Source organism: Mesoplodon mirus (assembly GCF_964341445.2).
Source record: "Mesoplodon mirus genome assembly, chromosome: 7".
NCBI classification, from domain to species: Eukaryota; Metazoa; Chordata; class Mammalia; order Artiodactyla; family Ziphiidae; genus Mesoplodon; species Mesoplodon mirus.
In genome coordinates this window covers 81137167-81159114 of record NC_138983.1, presented here as the reverse complement: position 1 = coordinate 81159114, position 21948 = coordinate 81137167, and the positions used below count along the sequence as shown (strand labels likewise).

General features: G+C 42.7%; 2 protein-coding genes across 2 annotated transcripts in view; both read left to right on the top strand.

Annotated features, from left to right (window-relative positions):
- The window catches only part of LOC309808830 (forkhead-associated domain-containing protein 1-like), a gene marked incomplete at both ends in the record, with an annotated part of 1104685 nt that overhangs the window by 840448 nt on the left and 242289 nt on the right, over positions 1-21948 (top strand). The gene's annotated exons all lie outside the window — the stretch shown is intronic.
- On the top strand, positions 13801-16819 carry LOC309808001 (spermatogenesis-associated protein 31A1-like). The gene is made up of 3 exons (XM_082628012.1): positions 13801-13869; positions 14447-15498; positions 16051-16819. Exons 2-3 carry the CDS (start codon positions 14638-14640, stop codon positions 16753-16755), a joined length of 1566 nt encoding a protein of 521 aa, XP_082484138.1. The 5' UTR covers positions 13801-13869; positions 14447-14637; the 3' UTR covers positions 16756-16819.

The following is a 21948-nucleotide window of genomic DNA, read 5'->3' as shown; positions in this document are numbered from 1 at the left end:
AGTACTTTTCTGGGTGCTGTTGCTTTCAGCAGTGAACAAAATAAAGCCTTTACTCTCCTGGAACTAGCACTCTGTGGTGGCAGAAAACATAAACAACAAAGCAGGCTAAGGGTTAAAAAGAGATGGGAATAATAAATGGAATAATTTTACCATTTGGTTAAACATCAAACTATTATATAAATCACACGGCCAGAAGCCATTGACATATTTTTTTTTTTTTTCTTTTTTTTTTTCTTTTTGCGGTATGCGGGCCTCTCACTGTTGTGGCCTCTCCCGTTGCGGAGCACAGGCTCCGGATGCGCAGGCCCAGCGGCCATGGCTCACGGGCCCAGCCGCTCCGCGGCATATGGGATCCTCCCAGACCGGGGCACGAACCCGTATCCCCTGCATCGGCAGGCGGACTCTCAACCACTGCGCCACCAGGGAGGCCCCATTGACATATTTTAATTCATAATAACCAGAGAGCCTCAAACATTTACCAAGGCACTTAAGCGTGTTTATGGATTACAGCAACGCTCTGAGGTAGGGAACTCTTACCATCCCCATTTTATAGATGAACAGTCTGAGGAGACATTATGTGAGTTGCCCAGAATTACACAGCTATAAGTAAGTGGGAAGTTGCAATGTGACCCGAACCCATGCTCTTTTTTTTTTTTTAATGTATGGACTTTATTATCTTTCATTTGTTTCTGATTTATGTGAATTTTTTTTTAAAGATTTTTTCTGCTGTCAACCATTTTTAAAGTGTTTATTGCATTTGTTACAGTATTGCTTCTGTTTTATGTTTTGGTTTTTTGGCCTCAAGGCATGTGGGATCTTAGCTCCCCGACCAGGGATTGAACCCTCACCCCCTCCATTGGAAGGCGAAGTCTTAACCACTGGACCACCAGGGAAGTTCCCCTTATGTGACTATTTTTCTGGCAATTTTTTTAAATTTTATTTTTTATTGACATACACTTGAATTACAGTGTTGTGTTAATTACTGCTGTACAGGAAAGTGACTCAGTTACACATTTATGTACATTCTTTTTCATATTCTTTTCCATTATGGTTTATCACAGGATATAGAATATAGTTCCCTGTGCTCTACAGTAGGAACTTTTTGGGGTTTTTTTAAATACATGCACTTTTTAAAAATAAATGCATGTATGTATTTATTTTTGGCTGTGTTTGGCCTTTGTTGCTGCACGCGGGCTTCCTCTAGTTGAGGGGCACATGCTTCTCATTGTGGTGGCTTCTCTTGTTGCAGAGCACGGGCTCTAGGTGCCTGGACTTCAGTAGTTGTGACATCCGGCTTAGTTGCTCTCTGGCATGTGGGATCTTCCCGGACCAGGGCTTGAACCCATGTCCCCTGCATTGGCAGGCATATGCTTAACCACTGCGCCACCAGGGAAGTCGCATGTAGGACCTTTTTGTTTATCCATCCTGTATATACACCAGTTTGCATCTGCTGATCCCAAACTCCCAATCCAACCCTCTCCCACCCCCTCCTCCTTGGCAACCGCCAGTCTATTCTCTATGTCCTTGGCTATGTTTCTGTTCACACACAGGCTGTAACCAGGCTCTTAATTACTTTGTTATCCTGTTTCCTTGTTAAGAGAAGAAGGGTTTAAGGAAGGCACTGAGAGAAGCCAGTGACCAGTAGAAGTGCAAAAACAGTGGGGCTGTCAGAAAGCACACCTGTCTCCTTCCCCCATCTGAGCAGAACTTTTAAACGGCAGAGTATGTAAGAGTATGTGATGACACATCTCTGGATTAAATGATGTCTCCCTGGTAAAACATGCACAGATAAGTCTTTAGTTCAATCAGAGTGAAAGGTGAGATCAGAGAAAAGCTGGAGTGTCAGATTTCTGGTAGAAGGTCCTGCCTGATTGTTACTAAGAGGGCTACTACAGTACTAGTTAGTTCCTTAGTCATGGGTTGAGTGTTAGAGGAGTGAAACAACGAGCAAGATGTAGTGTTGGCCCTTTAGCAGTGGAGTGAGAGGGGAAGACGCACAGCAGATGTCTCATCCTGCACGTGACCTGCCGTGACGGGCATATTCAGGGCGTTTAGTCAGTGTTTGTGGAAGAAGAGGGGGAGCCATGAGGCAAAGAAAAGTCATCAAAAGAGGCAGTCCCTAAGCTAAGTCTTAAAGGACTCGTGAGAAACTGGTGAGTCAGCCGGTGAAAGGCAAGGATACTCAAGGCAGAGTGGACAGCGGAAGTCCAGAGCCGTGAGTGTGCGAGGGGTGTGTCACAGAGCCACAGGCACAGGCTCTGGAGGATCAGTGCAGTGTCCCCAGGCAGCGGCAAGTGCCCCTAAAGGAGGCAGCGAGGAGGAGGAGAGCAGGTCTTAACCATCCATGTGCGGGGAGCTGGTTTCCTCAGAAAATAGCTAAGAATGGAAAGGACAAGTTCAGGTGGCATTTTAGACCACTGACGTCAGTATGGATGAGGAATCTGAAGAAGCCTGGAGATAATTATGCCCCACTCTTCTGAGGAGCAGTGCTTTATATTTTCAAGTGGGATTTTCACGCTGCCACCTCCTCTCCTGTCCCTACTGAAAGGTTTATAGACCGGCAGAAGTGAGAACCTGGCTTAAGGAAAGTTAATCAGGTTCCTTTACTGTACAGCTTCTCGGGGCTGCTGTAGGCTAATGTTCATTCTGGATCGTCACAGCAGGCGTATGGTACACAGCCATCCTCAAAGCTATTTGACCCTAGAGTCCTTTTTTAATAGAATGTCTTAACAACTGGTTCCACCAAACAGCAATTTCGTAACTTCTAGACCAGGTTATGGCAAGAAGAAAGGGGTCTGAAATAAGGTATAGATGAAGGGAGGAAGTAAGTTCTAATTGTATTTAGGAAATTACCAGCAAGACTTGACCTTGGGAAGTAAGGAAGAAGTAGGAGGCGGAGGCTGAACCCCCATCTGTGTGACTAAGGTTGGGTGGTGGTATCATTGAGTTTGGAAATAGGGGATAAAGAACTGAAGTGGGGAAAAGACTTGAGTTCTGGACATGTAGAATTTTAAAGCACCTGTAGAATTCAGAAGACAAACTGGTAGATAACTGGACATGCACGTGAAGACATGGAAAGATAAAAATTTGAATGTCATCAGCACATATCAGCAGTCATTAAAATCATGAAAATGGATGAGATTTCAGAGAATTGTGAGTACTGACAACGTTTAAGTAATAAGCAGAGAAAGAATTCTGGGAAAGAGAGAGGTGATAGAGTTTCAAGAAGGAGGAAGTAGATGACAGTGTCATCCTTCAGAGAATGTGAGTATCCATTGGATTTGGGCAGTTAGGTCCCCAGTGACCTTAGAGCAGTTCAGTGAAGTGGTGGACAAAAAGCCAGATGGCAATAAACTGAGGGTGTAGGGCTGCCTGTCGGGGCCAGGCGGGGCTAGTGAGGACAGTGGGAATAGGCTACTCTCAAGGAGTTTGGATGAAAAGAGAAAATAATTAGCAAAAAAGAATTTTTTTAGAATGAGAAGGACATATTTTATATGTTGAAATGAAGGAACCAATAAAGGAGATCCTGAAGATGTAGATAACAATTTAGAGAATTGGGGAAACATGGACATATGAATAAGAAAAAAAAAACCTTGCACAGTATATAAAAATCACTTGTATCCTTCGAGCTGGATGGATACTGGTAAGTTTGGGAGGAAATAAAGGTAAGAAGAGATAGAAGTTAAGTAAGTTTATACTGATAGCCTCAGTTTTCTTTGACACAGATTTTTCAGAGACACATATATACACATACATAATTACCGTTTGAAAATTCTTTCATAGTTACATGTTTTATTCACGTCTGAGAAAAGTCACTGATTTTCATTTTGTACAGCATTATCTTGTAAGGACAAGATACAGTGACAACTTCCATGCTTTTTGCATATCAGAGCTGACATTGAAAGTATCTGCATAATTGAATTTTCACTTCTTATTTGTAATAAGTTTATCCTTAGGAGGATACTTTCATAGTGTTTGATCACAGATGAGTTTGGGCGTTGCTATCACTCAATAATGTTAAGCATCTGTCAGGTTCTCTCCTATACTATATATTAATTTTTTGTCCGTTAAGCAAATATTTATTGGCGGCCTGTGGGAATAAGATACACCTAGGCCCTCTTTCCTTGGTATATTCACAAAAGCCTCTGAAACTAAATTTCCAAGTCAGGCCATACTAAGGCCTGGCATAATAAGTTTTCATTGTTAACAGTTTTTTTGTGTTTGTGGGGGTTTTTTGTTTTTATTTTTTGAAGCAAGGATAAGACACTGTCTTAACTCAGTAGTTGTCCATTCATTAATAAGTCAAAGAAGACATTGATGAAGCATGGTATTTTGAATATCCTTTCCACAGCATAGGTAATGGGCCATCCTGAAACTCTGGGGAGATGCTTATCATTTTCAGATTTGGGAGTGGCTGAGAAAACCCTATTACACCTTGAATTATCACTAGAAACATGAATTCAGCCAAATAAAAACAGTGCCTCTGCCTACTGAGGTGGTCAATTTCCATCTCAACAAAAGTGACCATTTCTCCTTTAGATTAAAATCAAGAAAATCCCCTCTGTCCAGGATGCAATAACGGGGTGCACGAAAGAGGAAAACTGGAGCTATTCCCTCTTTACACCTGAACAGTGAATTCATTCTGATATCAAATATTTGTTATGATTCTGTTATGACCAGGTGCTTTATTGTTTAGAGATCAAGTTACTGTTCATTCTTGGTAAGTAAGAAAAATCCACGTTTTAGGACTCTGAATAGTAACTTTATATATATATTATATATATATATATTAAAAATAAATATGTATATTATATGTAATATATATTCCACCTATTCAACAAAATTGTAACTTTCATCATCTCTTACACGAATGATGAACTGTATTCACTCTTTGGAAAGGGCTTATAGGGAATTAAAGTCTCCATATACTTTTTATATAAGACCATGGAAACCAAATTCTCAACTGGGAGCAAACTTAGGTTTTGCTCTGAAGGTTTATGCTTGCCTGGCCTTAGAGTGGTAGGCCAGGAACTCAAGTTTTTTTCCTCTAAGTTACTTTCATTGATGCCACCCTGAAAAAATTTGGAGGGAGTATTTTTGAAATAGCTTTATCTCAGTAACCCTTTAAAAATGCTTCAGGGTATGGGGAACATAACTGTCAAAATGTTCAAGCAACTCTTGTTGATGTAAGTGTAATTGATCAGGAGCAATACAGGAAGGAGCTGGGTACAAAAGACAAAAGGCGTGAGGCTATTTCATGTATTGTTTTTGGCTTATTGTACAAAACAGAGAACGTCTCATACACTCGCGCAGCCAAGGTCCCCTACTGTTCTCTCCTTTTAGTAGAAATAAAAGAGAGCTCGTTTCTCAATAGCAGCATTCTATCCTTAAGTGGGTACACAGTGATATTCTGATGGTCTCTGGAGCAGAGAATAATTCCGTGGCAGCTCTGACCTCCAGTCACCGGGTTCTCTGTAACTTAGTCTTTCATGGCCAAGGACTATAATCATTATTTCGATTTATATTTAGCATCTCAAAATGGAAAGGATTCCATGGACAACAAAGCAGGAAGTGATTTCATGAAGTGTTTTAGTATGGATAAAACAATAAACTATAAAAATACAAATCATCAGTGAAGCTTTTTCTTTCCGGAGAACTATATTCAGAAATTAATGTAAGCCTCTAAGGTGCGCATGTGTGTTTTTTCACCCATGATCATGTTTGTATGTGTGTGCATTCCACTGCTACAGGAGACATGCAAAATGATATCAGATTTGTACTGGTTTCTCCCAAGAACTGTGTGCTCGCAGGGTTCGTTCAGGAAGGTGAGTGCCCTACCACCACATCACAGTCATATCTCATCACCTTCGGCGGGAATAGTTGACACTTTAACCTCACATGCAGGCTTATTAAATTAGTATTACTCATCAGAACTTGCTTACTAATAAAACAAGCTGAATTAGCCACTGCAGAATCATATTTGGAAATTCAATGAAAATTTTACCTTTTTAATAAAGGCCCAGAAATATTATTTCAGAGCAGGTGGTACAGAAAACTGTGGTCAAATTTGACATTCATTCATCATTGAAGTGTGGAACGTGACGGGTGAAAATTGATATTGAATTGTTTCCTCTAATATTTGGAAGAGTTCTAACAGGTAAATCAAATGAGATAACAAGACATATCAAGTCTCACTCATTTCTATGATCACATCCTCCCCACATATCACTCCTTCGCCTGCCATGTTTTGAATAATTCAGTGCCCATAGTCTTTCCAGTCCAGTGTATTATAAGACACACTCAAGCTGGGTTTCAATCATATTAGACTGAAAGCTGAACATTTTAGGAAGGATTATTTAAAACCAAATGCATCTTGAGCCCAACAGCCTTTGAAACCAAACAATCCTGGGAGTTCAGTTGGATTCAGAAAATTCAGTAATCCTATTTGATGTTTGTTAACTGTATCAATATTAACAACCTTCTGCTGGATTTCAGCACTGATTTGAGAGCTGAGTTACTACTGGTCTTGTATTTTACCTAGTTGTGAAAGCACTGAGAGAGTTGTTCTTGGGTTGAACTTGACCTGCCTCTGGGAATGCTCTCTGTTCTATCCATCTTGAAAAGCTTTATTCAAGTGCATTTCTCTGCCTGCCTTCTCTTCACTTGCACCCCTTGGGAAAACGAAAGATGCTCAAATATAGATGTGAACACGGCAGGTGCTCTGCTTGGCAATGGTGTCTTTCAGCTTCCCAATAAAAAATTATATTGCTGACCACCCATTTGACTGAAAAGTGACGCATTTTACTGACAGATATCTGGATTGAGATGCCAAAAGAAATAGGTCATTTCAAATTTCCTTTTTAAGTCATAGCTTTGTGTTGCCACACTACTTGTTCAAAACTTAGATCATGAAGGTTCCTTCCTATGACCTGCAAATAATGAAAATGTTCTTCAACAGGCTCTATGAAAAGCAAGCAGAGGGGCTTCCCTGGTGGCACAGTGGTTGGGAGTCCGCCTGCCGATGCAGGGGACACGGGTTCGTGCCCCGGTCCGGGAGGATCCCACATGCCGCGAAGCGGCTGGGCCCGTGGGCCATGGCCGCTGGGCCCGCGCGTCCGGAGCCTGTGCTCCGCAACGGGAGAGGCCGCAGCAGTGAGAGGCCCGCGTACCGCAACAACAACAAAAATAAATAAAATAAAGCAAGCAGAATATTCCTAATTATCAATCTTTGTCTTGAGTCATATAGTTCTTGTAATTTCAAGGAAGAGAAACTCAAATGGAAAGTGTTACAATAGCCAAGCACACCAGCACTATTATCTAACCATTCAGCAATTTTCTCTGCCAAGTCACTCTGAACCTTAGACTACTGAGGATGTCTTCTTAATTAATTTTTAAAGTTCTCCTCTTTTGAGTTAAAAAATGGTCACAATTTTATAAGTAAAATTAAAGAAAAATACCAAATAGAACATCTGAGATGTTTCCATTAGGCATTATATATATATACATAAATTTAATAGATATACATATATAAATGCACTGGGATAAATCTCCATCTTCTGTGTCAGTCGGACATAGGTCCGTTTTCTTAGGAATAGGGAACTCCTTTCACAATGGAAGTGAGGAAATTGGCAAATGTACACCATATAAGTACTTTTGGATGGTAGTGACCAAGTTCTCAAAACACACACACACACACACACACACACACACACAAGAATATCAGAACACTTAACATTTCAAAGACACAGGAAGAGAAATGCAAGTTTCCCCTAGAAAGCCTTTTGTTTTTTTGAAGTCAGAATTCTGAAAAGACGTTTTTATCAAGCCAGCTTTTTCTAACTTAACTGCATATGCAATAAAAGAGTCCTATCTTAGTCATTTTTAGGGCAAGATTTTCTTTAAGTACCAAGAAAGTAAGCACTTGTAAATGTAAATTTTGTATGTACATAAACCTGGCCAGGATATCCGTTGGAAGCTGGAAATCTGTTGTTGTTCCTTTTCCTTTTGTATTGAAAGCTAAGTTCCCCATTCTGAGTTCAGTTTGTGAAGATCACTTTTATTTTGACAAACTCTATTAAAGTAGCCAATTCAAGGAAGACAGGTTAGTCTTCCACCTAATTACCCAGTCCAACTTTTACTCAGTGTCTTTCACCTGAGCAAAGTCTCCCCAGTCTTCCAACTGAGGATAAACCACGCAGTGTCTAAACTGAGCAAGATCTTCCCAGTGTCTTTTAAGTGAGGCTAACCCACTTGAGCAAAAGTCTTCCCAGTGTTTTTCTACCGAGGTTAAACTCTCAGTGTTTAAACTGAGTAAAAATCTTCCCAGTGTCTTTCACTGAGGATGACCCAGGTACTTCTTCTTGAAACCAAGTTTCAAGGATAACCTACTACTCAAGAGAAGAGTTTAACACCACTGAATAAAACTTAGGATCATCAACCAAAACTGGAGATCCAAGAACCAGGAGATACTCACCCAAATTCGTCTGGACTCTCGGAGAAAGCGGACAGGCCCAAGAAGCCTCTGCTGGTGCCAGGACTCTGGATCCTCATAGAGTTCAGGCAAAGAAGAAAAGTCTGCTCTGGGCCCCTTCATTGGTTGCCAAGACTGCTGACTGAAAAATATGCACAACCCAAAAGGAGAATTATGTTTTATTTGGCAGATTTTCTGAGGACTTAAGCCCAGAACACAGCCTGTCAGATCACTCTGAGGAACTGCTCAGAAGACCTAAGGGAGCAGTCAAGAAAAACCAGGTAGTCAGAACATCAAAAGATTACTATTAATTAAAGAAAACTAGACCTCTCAAGTTAAGGACTTTAGCATTTTTCTATGTATGAGAAGATGAAAGAATCTGGGCTCCGTGAAATCATTCCTTTGATATGCACCTTAACTCTAGAACCAGTACCCTGTTTTTCTCCATCCCGAATCCCCTCAAGGTGCACAGTTGAGGGTTCCTGCTTTGACGTCTGACTTGATGACTGCAACATCCTTTGTCTACTGATATGGCAGGGAACATTTTTCATCCACGGGTAAGAAATTGAGAAAATTAACATAATTCAAGATATAAAACCATTACAATACTAAAAATTCCCAAATGTCAAACAAACATAAGTACCCTTGACCTGTAAAATGGAAGATGCCAAAGAAGGGAAAAAAAGAAACAATAAAGAAAATGTAGAAAATAAAGCATAAAATAAGATGGCAGAAATCAATAACAGTAGAACAATAATTAAATAAATCAAGGTAAATGTTATCATAAGATTTTTAAATTTCAAAAAAAAAAACCCATCAAACAAAACATATTGAAAATAAAGTAATAGAGAAAATTTAGAGAGCAAATATGAATGCAAGGAAGACCTGTTAGGTAGGTAGTCAGACATTAGCAGCAAGGAGGTGACAGTGGTGAGAAAGACAAGAAGAAGAAATTGAGTCACACCCAGCCATCTGGGGACTCTCCCTTGACTCCACCCAGAACGGGAGAAACTATGTCGGGTGGTGGGCAGCTTATCCTGTTAAAGAGAGGCACAGTAACACAAGGGGACTTCTCCAGGCTGTGCATGCCCAGACCAGACAGGCGTATAACCTATAGTAAATCCAAACTCATTATACCATAATTACAATAAATTACATGTGGTTTTGCCCCTCCCCCCACCCAGTAGGCATTTCTTGGGGATTCAAGGATGAGAGCATGCGCAGCAGAAAACTTGTTCCATAGCTCAGGACTGTCAATCGAATAATGATCCTTGTCACTCACCCCCACCTCTCTGCAAAATGCTCCTTAAAAGCGCTCGTAAGCCTTTATAGGAATGCTGCTTTCAATTTGCAGAAACAGTACACCCATCCCCCCCCACCCCGAGAGTGTACCTTTGCTTCGATATACTTTGCTTTGGGCTTGCTTCACTTCGCTGAAATAGCCTATTCTCAGAAACAGCCTGCTCTTTCTCTCTCCTTCTCTCTCTCCCTCTCTGAGAGTGTACCTATGCTTAACTAAACTTTGCTTTCTGCTTAAGCTTAACATGGGAGTTTGCGATCCTTTGCTTACTATCATGGAACCAAGATAGCTGGTCCAGGCCTTCCACTGACCTCCTCAGTTGAAGCTATTTTGTTACAAAGCATGTCCACATGGTGACAGACCTAAGTCTAAATTTTGATAAAAGGTGGAATTAAGGTGAGACTATCATATGGGAGGAAAAGACTGTAGGAAAAATAGTAGATGTAGGAGATATGTTTGTGAAAGTGCACATTCATGGCAATATAGCCAAATAAACTCACATGCCCACGTTCCCACTAAAACTGTATAAAATTATGACCAACAAGCAGAGAATACACATTATTTTAAAGCCCTCATGGGGCATTAAGACATATTTACCATGTGAATCCTTCAGTGAATCTTGTGTTACTGCTAAGGGGTAGGAAGTGGTGTCATAAGGGAGTTTTGTGTAAGACTCAAAGCTCCCTTTCTATATGGTTCAGGCTGGACTTGAAGCTTCAGGGGCCTGGGAGGATGGGGCAGGAAAGGCAAGGCACACTCAGAAAAGAGAATACATACATAACACACTAGGGATATCTGAAGAGGCTGCTCAAGACCTGGCTCAGCCCCAAGGGTTTGACCCCTAGTCCTACTCTTCACCCTACAGCCCTTTAGGGTCAGGACCTTGGCTCACCCTAACCCATTCCTAGCTTCCGGGTATAGAATGAGTGCACATATCTGAATGTTAGTGTTCTCTCAAAATTTACATGTTGAAATCCTACCTCTTAAAGATAGGAGGCCGGGCCATGCAAAAGTGCTTATGAGCTTTCATGAATGGGATTAGTGCCTTATAAAAGAGACTCCAGAGATATCTCTAGCCTCCTCCCATCATATGAGGATACAGAGAGAAGGCTCCAGCTGTGAACCAAGAAGAGAGCTCTCACTACGAGGTGGCCATACTGGTGACTTGATCTTGGGCTTCCCAGCCTCCAGAACTGTGATAATAAATGTCTGTTGTCTTTAATCTACCCAGTCTATGGTATATTGTTAGAGCAGCCCTAATGGATTAAGACCACATACTTCAAAATTTATCTGGAGAGTGGGGACTGTCTTATCGTTGCAAACTAAGAAGTTGGGTTGAGACAACATATGAAAGATTTTTTTAAGTAGAAAATTATGGATTATTGGATTTGAAAGTACTAGATTGGTTAAGGAAAATGAGTACGTGTGTGTGTGCGTGTTTGCAGTGTGTCCCAAAAGTTTTTGTGCAGTTTAAAGATTTACTAACTCCAGAGTTATAAACACTACAAATTTACAGAAATATCATTTGAAGGTTTAACTGTTACCAGATGCAAGTCTGTGTGCCTGATGCACAGTGAGGCTAAATACTGAAACATCAGAGTTTGGAGCAGAGAAAGGTTTACACAGTGCCATGCAAGAAGACACGTGGCTCATGCCCAGGAAAAACCCCAAACTCCCTGAAGGCTTTCAGCAAAGCCTTTTTAAAGGCAAGGTGAGGGAGGGGCATGGCTAATTGTTGCAAATATCTTGGTGTTGGATCCTTTGTTCTAGCAGCTGGCCAGATGGGTCAGATCCTGGTCAGGTCACGTGTTCCTGTAAACCTCCAACAAAACAATTATTATTTTCTGTTCTGCAACTTTTTATCTCCAGGAATGGGCTCTTAAAAGTCAGAGCCTTAGAAATAGGCTATCCTGTATATTTCAGGCTCTAGGCAACATTGTTTTACAAAAAGTGCAGAGCCAGCCTGGGTCACAGGGATGGACAGAGTTAGCTCAGGCAACAAAGCATAAAGATTAAAGTAAAAAAGATCTGATGTGGAGTCAGATTTGTTCTTCCCTATTACATAACTATTTATAATTCTTTCATACTTATGAATTTTGAAAAATAAATTATTTTAATTTTTGTGTGTAGTTCCCTCTGATAGAAAATGAGGCAAAACATACACTATTCAAAATTCACAAAACTAAATAAGTGTAAAAGAAATTCAAGTTCTATCCCTGGGTTTACACAAGACACAAACATGACGTGAGAAAGTTGGAGCTGAGGACAAAGGAAATCCTGAGTAAAAATGTCTGTGAAACAGCCAGTCTTCCAGGGTCAGCTTAAGATGTTCAAGAGTTATCAAGTTGGTGGGCCTCAAGTAAAGGTCTCTAATGGATGAAGGAACCAGGTTCCAGATGGAATGAACAGAAAATTGACTAAGGTCTCTCTGACAGGATGAGAGTAGTTGGAAGGAGGGATCTGGAAGCCCCAGGAGGGTGCAGGTGTCTGTGGGTCTGGATGGGAAGGAAGGGCAGTGATTCAGCCTCTTTCTCTTATTGCCCCTCCCCCACACTCAGGAGCCCTCTGTGACAAGGCCACAGCTCTGTGATGCAGGCCTGGGGTTCTGCCATCAAGTGAACTCCCAGTGCTCTGTTGCCTGAGGGCAGCAATGCAGTTCAGAAGATGGAGAATCTCTTTTCTTTGAAAAACACGGTTGCTATCTGGCTGAGATCCAGCCCAACTTCCTGGGTGATTGATATCATCCTTGGGTTCCTGTGTGGACTGGGGCTCTTCCTAATGTTACTCCCCTGCTTCCAGAGTAATCCATTCTTAGCACCACCTAGGAAGCATAGAAACATCAGGAAGGTAAGAAACCTTTGGCTTAATCCCAGCAGAGATTATCTCTTTTTTTCTTATTCTTATTTCCACTTTTCTAAACCACCTAGAGAGACTCCTGAGATGGGAACTCTCAGAAAAGTAGAGAACATCATCCTTCTAGGGAAAAGCCAGGCCAGAGAGGGGTTAGAGTGGGCATGAGGATTTCTAGCCTAAGATCGTAGATCAGGAGTTCAGGTATGGTAGAGGGCTCCAGGGCGAGTCCCCAATGCAGTGACTAATGGTTAAGGACTGGATTACTAAGAGTTCAATCTCTGCAGGAAGGCTGACCCCTGAGCCCTGGTTCACCAGCCACCTTCCCACAGCGGGTGTCTCAAGTGAGACCTTCCTCTGTGTTGGGGCTGATCTAAGGGCAATGCTGAGCCCCTGAGAGCCTGAGAGAAGAGGCTGGAGTGGAGGTCTGGCCTTGGGAAGCAGAATCATATCTGACAAAGCTCACGTGGGCATTTAGGTCTGAGAATGTGTGTGTTTCTTGATCAGAGGAACAGTGACAGAAGAAATCTATGGTGATTAAAACTTAAAACATCCTTCTTGGGGGGCTTCCCTGGTGGCGCAGTGGTTGAGAGTCCGCCTGCCGATGCAGGGGACACGGGTTCGTGTCCCGGTCCGGGAGGATCCCACATGCTGCGGAGCAGCTGGGCCCGTGAGCCATGGCCGCTGAGCCTGCGCGTCCGAGCCTGTGGTTCGCAACGGGAGAGGCCACAACAGTGAGAGGCCTGCGTACCGCCAAAAAAAAAAAAAAATCCTTCTTGGGCTTCCCTGGTGGTGCAGTGGTTGAGAGTCCGCCTGCCAATGCAGGGGACGTGGGTTCGTGCCCCGGTCCGGGAGGATCCCACATGCCGCGGCGCGGCTGGGCCCATTAGCCATGGCCGCTGGGCCTGTGCGTCCGGAGCCTGTGCTCCGCAACGGGAGAGGCCACAACAGTGAGAGGCCCGCGTACCGCAAAAAAAAAAAAAAAAAAAAAAAAAAAAAAATCCTTCTTTGCACTCTTCAAAGAAGAAAAACTGAAAATATTTTTATCCACTTTAAAAATAAGTAAAAGGGGAAAAAACCCCACAGAGTTTTAGTTAAATGTAGAAAGTCATGTTGTTCATGAACACAGCTTGCCTAGATAGATGACAGTGAGAGTTGGGTGTTAGCCCCTCATTTCTTCTTCTCTCTCAGCATCAAGTAGAGCTGAAGGGGAGGAGCAGGAGTAGGAAGAAAAGTGGATCTTTGAAAGGTAAGCCTTTGCCATTCAGTCCTGCGTGCCCCCGAGAGTTAGCTTCCATCTCTCCTAATCCTGAGGGCCCAGCTTCACGGTCTCTGAGGATGCCAGTGGCAGAGCTTATTCTTCAGGAAACAGAGCCTTGGGAAGGCTCGTTGGAAGGAGATCAGAGCCCAGATACTTCCCAGAAATTTGTGCTTAGAATGAAGCCATGAGGACCTAGAAATGGGGTGTGTGGACTGTGGTGGACCATTGGTGCCTGGGTTGGGAAGTGGGACCTCCAAGTCCAACTGTGGACAAGTTGTTTAACTTTGCTCAGATTCCTCTGTGTGATGACCACTGACCTTTCTCCCCTACACGGCAGTTGTAAGGGCTACAGGGGTTAATTAACGTGAAGGCACTTTGCAAAGGACAAACCCTTTTCAAGTGAGACTTAGCATCACTGTCAGGGACATGTGGCCTTGGACACTGATACTTGGGCTCCAGAGTCTAATCCTCCAAAGATTTCCCTTAAAGGGCCATTGCACTCAGCCTCCTGAAAGACTCTTAGGCCTCTGCCTTCACCACCATGACCCAGTCTCCTGATTTCCAGCTTGCAGAGATTGCCTGGAAGAACTGGAGGGGACTCACAACCTGGTTTCACTTCTGCAAAGGTAAAGAATCTTTCCCCTTCTCTCCTGGGTCGTCCTTCCTCCCAGAGCCTATAATGTGACCCCAGCCCTGGGAGGGGGAGCCATGGGAGGGCGTGGCTAAAGCCCTAGGGTGAGGGAGAGCAGGAGCATTATGAAGTCAGTGTGGGGGCAGAGGAGGGTTCTTGGGCTGCAGGTGCCCACCCCTGCCTGTCCTGTCCAGCCATCCTGGCCCCATCTGCTCTCCTACAGCTGCCTGGGGAGGCTTCCTGGCAAGGGCAACTTTCATCAGCTCTCATGTCAAGACCCTCCTGGTGAGACGTGCAAAGCAGTGCCTGCTGGAGCCTGTGGAAGATACTGCTTGAAGGGTTGGGAACCCTGCATGAACACCTCCTGTAGGGTTTCCTTCCTTGATCCAGACACTCGAGAGGTGCTGGAAGCACACATTAGAAGGTTTTGGGTAAAGCACAGGTGGACCCTCCCCCTCAAGGTCCTCAAGCCCATAAATCTCTTGAAGCGGAAAAAGCCCCAACCCTCCACCGTTCTGCAGTTTGCCTCTTCCCCTTCAGCCACCTGTGTGTCTGGGTCCCACTCAACAGTCAAGTGTGCTGAGTTCCTGGAGAAACCTCCTCAGGCTCATTCAGGAGACAAGGTGATAACAGAAGAGTCAGTTCCTACCCTGAAGAGGCCTCTCCTTGTCCCCTCAACTGTGTGTAAGGAAATCCAGAGTGCCCTGGGAGCGATTCCATCTGCTGACTACCATGGGCCCTCAAAGGCTTCTCTGACTGGACAGGAGGGCAGGCCACCTTCTCAGTCCCTCACACTCAGCCTTGTGGGCAGAACCTGGAAGAGTGAGACTGTGGAATGGGTCAAGAGGGACAGCCTAGAGCCAGGTCCAAGTTCAGCAATGGTCAGGAATGAGCCAACGGAGGAGAGTGGTGGTCAGGCCTCAGGAGACCCCTGCCATAGGGTAACAGTGATGGAGGTGAACTTAGGATCCCAATCTTTGAGAGGTGAAGAGGCCAGGGAGGCTGTGGAGGCCAAGGAGTCTCCTGCTCTTCAACCACAGTCTAGTGTTATCTTGGAAACCAAAGTGTTGACAAAATCCCAAACCACAAATGTACATATGAGGAGTTTAGAGGTGCCAGGGGCCAGTAAAAGTCTCCTACTACCTAGAATGTCTGTTTTCCAACATCCAGGTGAGCCATGCCTTAACATGGGGGTTGCTAGTGAGTTTAACTCCAAAGTAAAGGTACAGTCAGACAACCAGATTCAGGACTTTCCCAAACACATGTTCCTTGCTGCAGACAACTTGGCTTCTCAGGTGCCTCAGTGCCATCCCCAGAGAGTCTCCACCAGAGACAGGTTAGCTTCCCAGGAGCCAAGTGGCCTTATGGAAGCCCAAAGGAGCAACCTAGGGCAGCAGGAGCCCAAAACTTCAAAACTCCAAGACTCATGGAAGAGCCAGAGCAAGATGATTGACCCTACTTACAAAAGAGAGGACTGTAGGGGGCATAAACCAGGCGAGCATGAAGAAAGGTTTAAAGAATTAGGGACCTCTCAAGCTGGAAGTATGAGCCACCCTGCCCAGGTCAGGGGAATAACAGACTCTATTGGGAGCAGATGTCTCCAGCTCATGCCAGAGAAGAAACATAGCCCTCCAGAAAGCCTCTTCAGAAAAAGGATGAGGCTATTTTTAAAGTGGATTTTCCCCAATAAAAAAGTCAATGGTCGAGATGCTCTGCAAAAATTCAAGCCCATATCAGCCACTGCCCAGAGTCCCGGATCAGTCAAAAGCAGATCAATCTTGAAGAGTGAGACTGCTGAGGGTCAGGCACTCATGACAGCTGTTGGACAGATCCCAGAAGAAAAAAGAGCAATTCACCATGGACTTCATGCCACAAAGTTAAATGAACACAAACTGGAATTCCAAGTCCCAGTATGTGGGTGTTTCTGCTGCCATAGGCTTACCTCCTACCCAGAGCAACGGAGAATGATGGGTTATACAGCCTGCAGTCATAAAGCCACCTCCAAGGGCCAGAGTTGTTCTATCAGGGAAAGGGAAGTCAGACACCAACATAGTTTGAAAAGTGTAAGGTTCGACGATGAGCAGCTGGGCCTAAGGTGCCTCCCATCCTTGCCCCCCAAGAAGAGTTTGTTTCCAGTTAGTACCTGCCAGTATGGGCCAAGGATTCCAGGTGCCCCAGCCCGCCATCAACACTGTCCAAGGCACTGTCATCTTTGGGGAGGCGTCTTGCCTGGTCGACAGTAAAATCCTTCTTTAGTCTTCCCTTTAGTAGGAAGACATGTCTCCAAGTAAACATTCAGTCCATGTAGAGAAAATGATTTTCTCCTTAGCACGTCCAAGGTATTTAATGTTCTCCAATACATGTATATATATATATATATATATATATATATTTTTTTTTTTTTTTTCCTAATAAAAGCATAGTGTAATGGCTGCTGTCTGTGCCGTGCACTTTGTCTTCTAGAAGGGGGGGGCATGGAGGGAGGTGGACAGTAGCATCACAAGCTTGCTCCTTGTCTCGTGTCCCTTCATTGCACCTTATAATACTGTCATTACACAGACCAAAATTACTCTAACAATGAGACGGGAAAAACCTATGAAACCCACACCCAAGGATCTGGTTCAACCAGTCTTTCTCCTCCTTCTATGCTACTTTGAACTTTATGCAACTGTAGTGGATAGGTTTACACGATAGGGCCGGACATTCCAATTCAGGCTCCAGGAAGTGCCAGAGCCAAGTGGATGGAAGTTTGGGGGGAATAGAGTATGGGCTCTGAGTTCAGAAACAGGAGAAATCTTGCCCCTGGATCTCTTGGTAGGGAATATACAACATCTGCTCTTAAGAGTTCCTTCTCTCTCTGATGAAGGTTGGGATTGAGGTATGCCCTATGAACCCCTTTTAGCTTAGCCATAATAAAATGTACAGCATCACCCTCCCCCACCTCTGTTTTTCCTACACTTTAGAGCAGCAGCAAGGATGGCATTTCCAGCTCTGTGTGTGTAGGTGGGGGGAGTATCAGGGAGGCTGCTGAGGGCTGTGTTGAGTCCAGTCCCATATAAATGAATGGCTGCGTTCATGGGTCACCTACCTTCCACTCTATGTTAACCCCAGAGAAGGAGTTTTGGATGAATGGAATAGGGGTGTGACTGTGGGTAGTAACTATCTGATGGTCAAACACTGTGAATTTAGGGTGGGATGTAGGTGTAGAAAAATCATTGGATCCAAGGAAGGAGGCAAAGTGGTACCAGATTCCCATAAATTGCAGTTCTGAAAGTACAGCCCCCTGACATACAACCACCATCTAAAGGCCTAAAGGGGAGGAAAAGTTAAGGGTCCAGTAGCTCACCATGGCCCCACGCCAGGGTCTCTACTCCATTCCAACTCTAAGATCACAGACCTAGAGAAACCACCTTTAGGTCAAAACAGAAGGTCAAACTTATAGAAGTAAAGCAAATCAGGGAAGGTGAATCTCTTAATACTATATTTAATAAGCTTACACATCATCACCTCTTGACTTTTAGAAAGGATAACTTAACAATAGGTGTAAAAGCCAGGACTAGGGAACTTGGGATGTGACTCCTAGTCTGGTGACCTTCACATAAACACATGGCCCAAGGACTGCTCCAGGGGAGAGGTGGGGACTGGCTTGTGATTGTGCAGTAAGCCTTGCCTGTCTCCCAGTCCTTGATCACCCCAGAGCCTGGCAGGTGAAGAAGCAATCAGACAGGATTCGTGGTGGTGTGGAGGTGACCTGTGCAAAGTGGATGGGGCAGGGTGCAATGCAGGAGTGTTCCACTGATCTGCTTCTGGCACAGCTTTTCTTGTCTCCTGACCCCCGTCCATATGGAAAAGCAGGGAGATGAGGAAGAATTTCTCTAGAGTGATTTGGTATTTTCTGCCATGTGCAGGGCGCATGGTGGACACAGCTTCAGGTGGTGTCTTTCTCATTGTGGAGATTTCGGTTCCAGCTGATGCCCCTGATCCAGATGACAACAGAAATGGACCCCATCCCCCATCCCTGTCAGGCCCCTCAACACGTGGAAATGCTGTGACCTGGGGTGGAGGGGGCAGAGTGAGCACAGGACTGCTCACACCCCTGGTTTCTCCCTGGAGCCAGGCCCTACCTCTGGGCCCCGATTCCCAAGGCAGCCTCCAGAATGGGCAGAGCAGTGAGAGTGGAGCCAGGACTTGTGGGAGGGGTCGGTACCCAGAGGAAAGAGTTGACAGGGCTGGGACCTGAGCCTGGCTGCTGCTGGGTCCTCTCAGGGGCACCCAGAAGTGAGTTCTGGGAATATGGGGAAGCTGGACTTGGACCCCCCTGGCTCCTGCTGGGAGAGTGCCACAGACAGGTGATGCTGATGGAACAGCAAGAAAACAGAAAGAAGCAAGTCCCTTTGCCCTTCTCTTGCTGCTCCGTCTTCCATAAGGTACAGTAAGACAAGAAATTGAGAGACCAAAAGAAAAAAAGAAATGGAGAGACCCAGAGACAATACACAAAGACTTCACGGACACACCTCTCGAGAGACTTCTCACGCAAACACCTTTCTCAGAGATCACATACTGAGACCTCACACAGGGACCTCATGTTGCTTCACAGACCCTCAGACAGAAACCTAGCACAGATTTAACAGATTTCCCAGAGATACCTTCCAAAGGGACCTCATACAGAGACTTCACACAGAGATCTCACCCAGAGACCTCACATCTATTCTTCAGTATCCATTGACAAGTCTTTCTTAGTGAATATGAAACCACTTAGCAAACTGGCAGCATGATAAATATATTATCAGTTGTGCCCCTCTGAGATCCACCAGACACTCACTGTCAGCATTACTCTAAATGGGGAAATATTTGAGAAGTTTTGTTCTTCTGGAATGTCACTGCCTCTGAACAAAAGAATTATACATTCCAAATGTAGATTTTCAAATTTCATTCTTAGGTGTTCATTAGCTTGAAGATCACATATTACATTATTTTATTTTTATTTATTTTAGAAGAATGAAGAAAATAATGTTTATTTCTTAGAAATGCATGTAGTACTCTACTTTTTTATTTTAAAAGATTTTTATTGGAGTATAGTTGAGTTACAAATTTGTGTTAGTTTCAGGTGTACAGCAAAGGGAGCCAGTTATACATATACATATGTCCACATTTTTAAAAGATTCTTTTCCCATAGAGGCCATTACAGAGTATTGAGTAGAGTTCCCCGTGCTATACAGTAGGTTATTATTACCTATTTTGTATATAGTAGTGTGTATATGTCAATCCCAATCTCCCAATTTATCCTTCCCCCCTTATCTCCTGGTAACCATAAGTTTTCATTTGTACTCTTTTTTTAGGAGAATCACAAATTTTAAGCACAGCTAAAACACTGTCAGTCTCCAGTGAGAGAAAATATTTGTCCAGTTTAGTTATCATCCAGTCAAATGGTATCTGGCACATTTTTTACTTTATTGAGGACAGAACTTAAACTTGAGATGGCTTACTTGTTTCCTTTGGAAACATAAGAAAAACCTGCAACAAAGGTACTCTAGGAATGAAATAAACCAAGAAAGAAGCATCCGGACTCACATTCACTTCCCAGAGGGCTGTGTAACTAGCACGTTATTTTGCACATAATAGCTTGCATCAGGTTTGTGGGGTTTGCTTTAGTTTTTAACAGGCCAATAATCATGTGAGGATTTTTCACAAGTCAAATTTCTGGTTTTAAATTTTACATTCTGGCAAAAGTATGCTTCTGAATATTATTTTATTTCTTAAAATGTGGTAATGCCCTAAAATGATATTACACAATCATAACGTTCAGCTAACATACTTAAAAAGATGGGCTATTAAGGATTCATTCTTCAATAATTCTATGAAATGCACATTTTCTAAGACATGCAGTTAGGATCCATTTTATATTCATTATAGGGTTAACACATTGCTTTAAAAATTTTTGAAAGATTATAAAATATATGACTTAGCCTATGCTTGACATTATACATGTTACCTCATAAAATTACTGAGGGAAGGATATCTTAATATCTGAATTGAAGGTAGTGTACATTTAATCTACATTTGGCTTATAACAATGAATAATGAAAGGCTTTCATTTATTATATAGCTCACACTTTCCAAAGGGTACACTTCTAAAAGACTACTGATTTCTCATTGCTAATAAGCAACCTATTGTCCTTGCCTTGGTAAAATCTATTTTAATGACAGCTGGTTTTCTCCCAGATTATCCATTGGTATTACAGCGTCACGGTCTTTTAAGAGGAGCAGGGCTGACACGAGGACTCTTTGGGCTTATTTCTACAAGAAATTTAGTTTTTCTATTCTCCTAATTAAAAAATGTATAATTATTAATTTTTCACTTTCTTATGTCGTTGAATCAGAAAACAATGGACTATGGTCATGTATGTCATCTAATACTCTATCAGATCACTTTTTTTAAAATAGTGCAGCTTACTCAGGTAAGTTTACTGATCAGAACAAAATGGAATCAATTAGGAAAAAGTTCATACAGGAAAATATCCTTTTCAAAGTTGACTATTTTAACACAGTTAAATAAGCGATTATTTTTTAATCCTTTGAGTTAAAATTGTTCAGGGTGGCCAAGAAAGTCTGGAAACATGAAAAATGTCCATAAAAGCACTTTATTACTATAATACATTGAATGTGTTGCTCCTCATTATTAATTCACAGTTCATTAAGCTGGGCAAAATTACAACGAACAATGTGCATTAAAGCAAAATTCCCATCAATCATTTTCCATCTGTCATACATTCTGTCAGATGATTTGTGTGTCTAATTTTCATGGAAAAACTTGTACCTTTACTCCAGAATAAGAAATCAAGGGGGATCAATCTATTAAAAAGATATTAATATTCCCAGACTCTGTGGCCTTCAGTATTTTTTTTAAGAAGATTCACCTAGTGCAAATCTTATAAATATTTTTACCATTTAATATGCCCAGACAAAATGGATACAAAAATTAGATAAAAGAGAAAACAACAAAAACAGATCCCCTTTGTTTTCAAAACATTTGATGTTTACATCAAAATATTTTGTTGAAAATGAAGTGATTTTTAATCTATAGTTAAAAGACACTATAATGATATTTAGAACATATTACAGATCCGGATTTTTACAAATAGATTTTTATTTAAAACAGGTCTCACACTGATATCAATAAACCAGGCACTCTAGAACAAAATGTGGAGAGATGGCAATTATGCGATGACTTCTTAATACTCCAAGGGAAAAAGATTTTTTCCAAAGTAGTCCATCTACAATATTAACCCTTAAGATCTACTCCCCTTGATAGGTTTCAATATTATTTTCTCTTTTATACACATTGACTTTATAATTAACTCCTACAGGAGGACATTTCTGGAAATGTTCCCAGATATCTACAGCCACACTTTCGGTCATGATCACACCATGGAAAA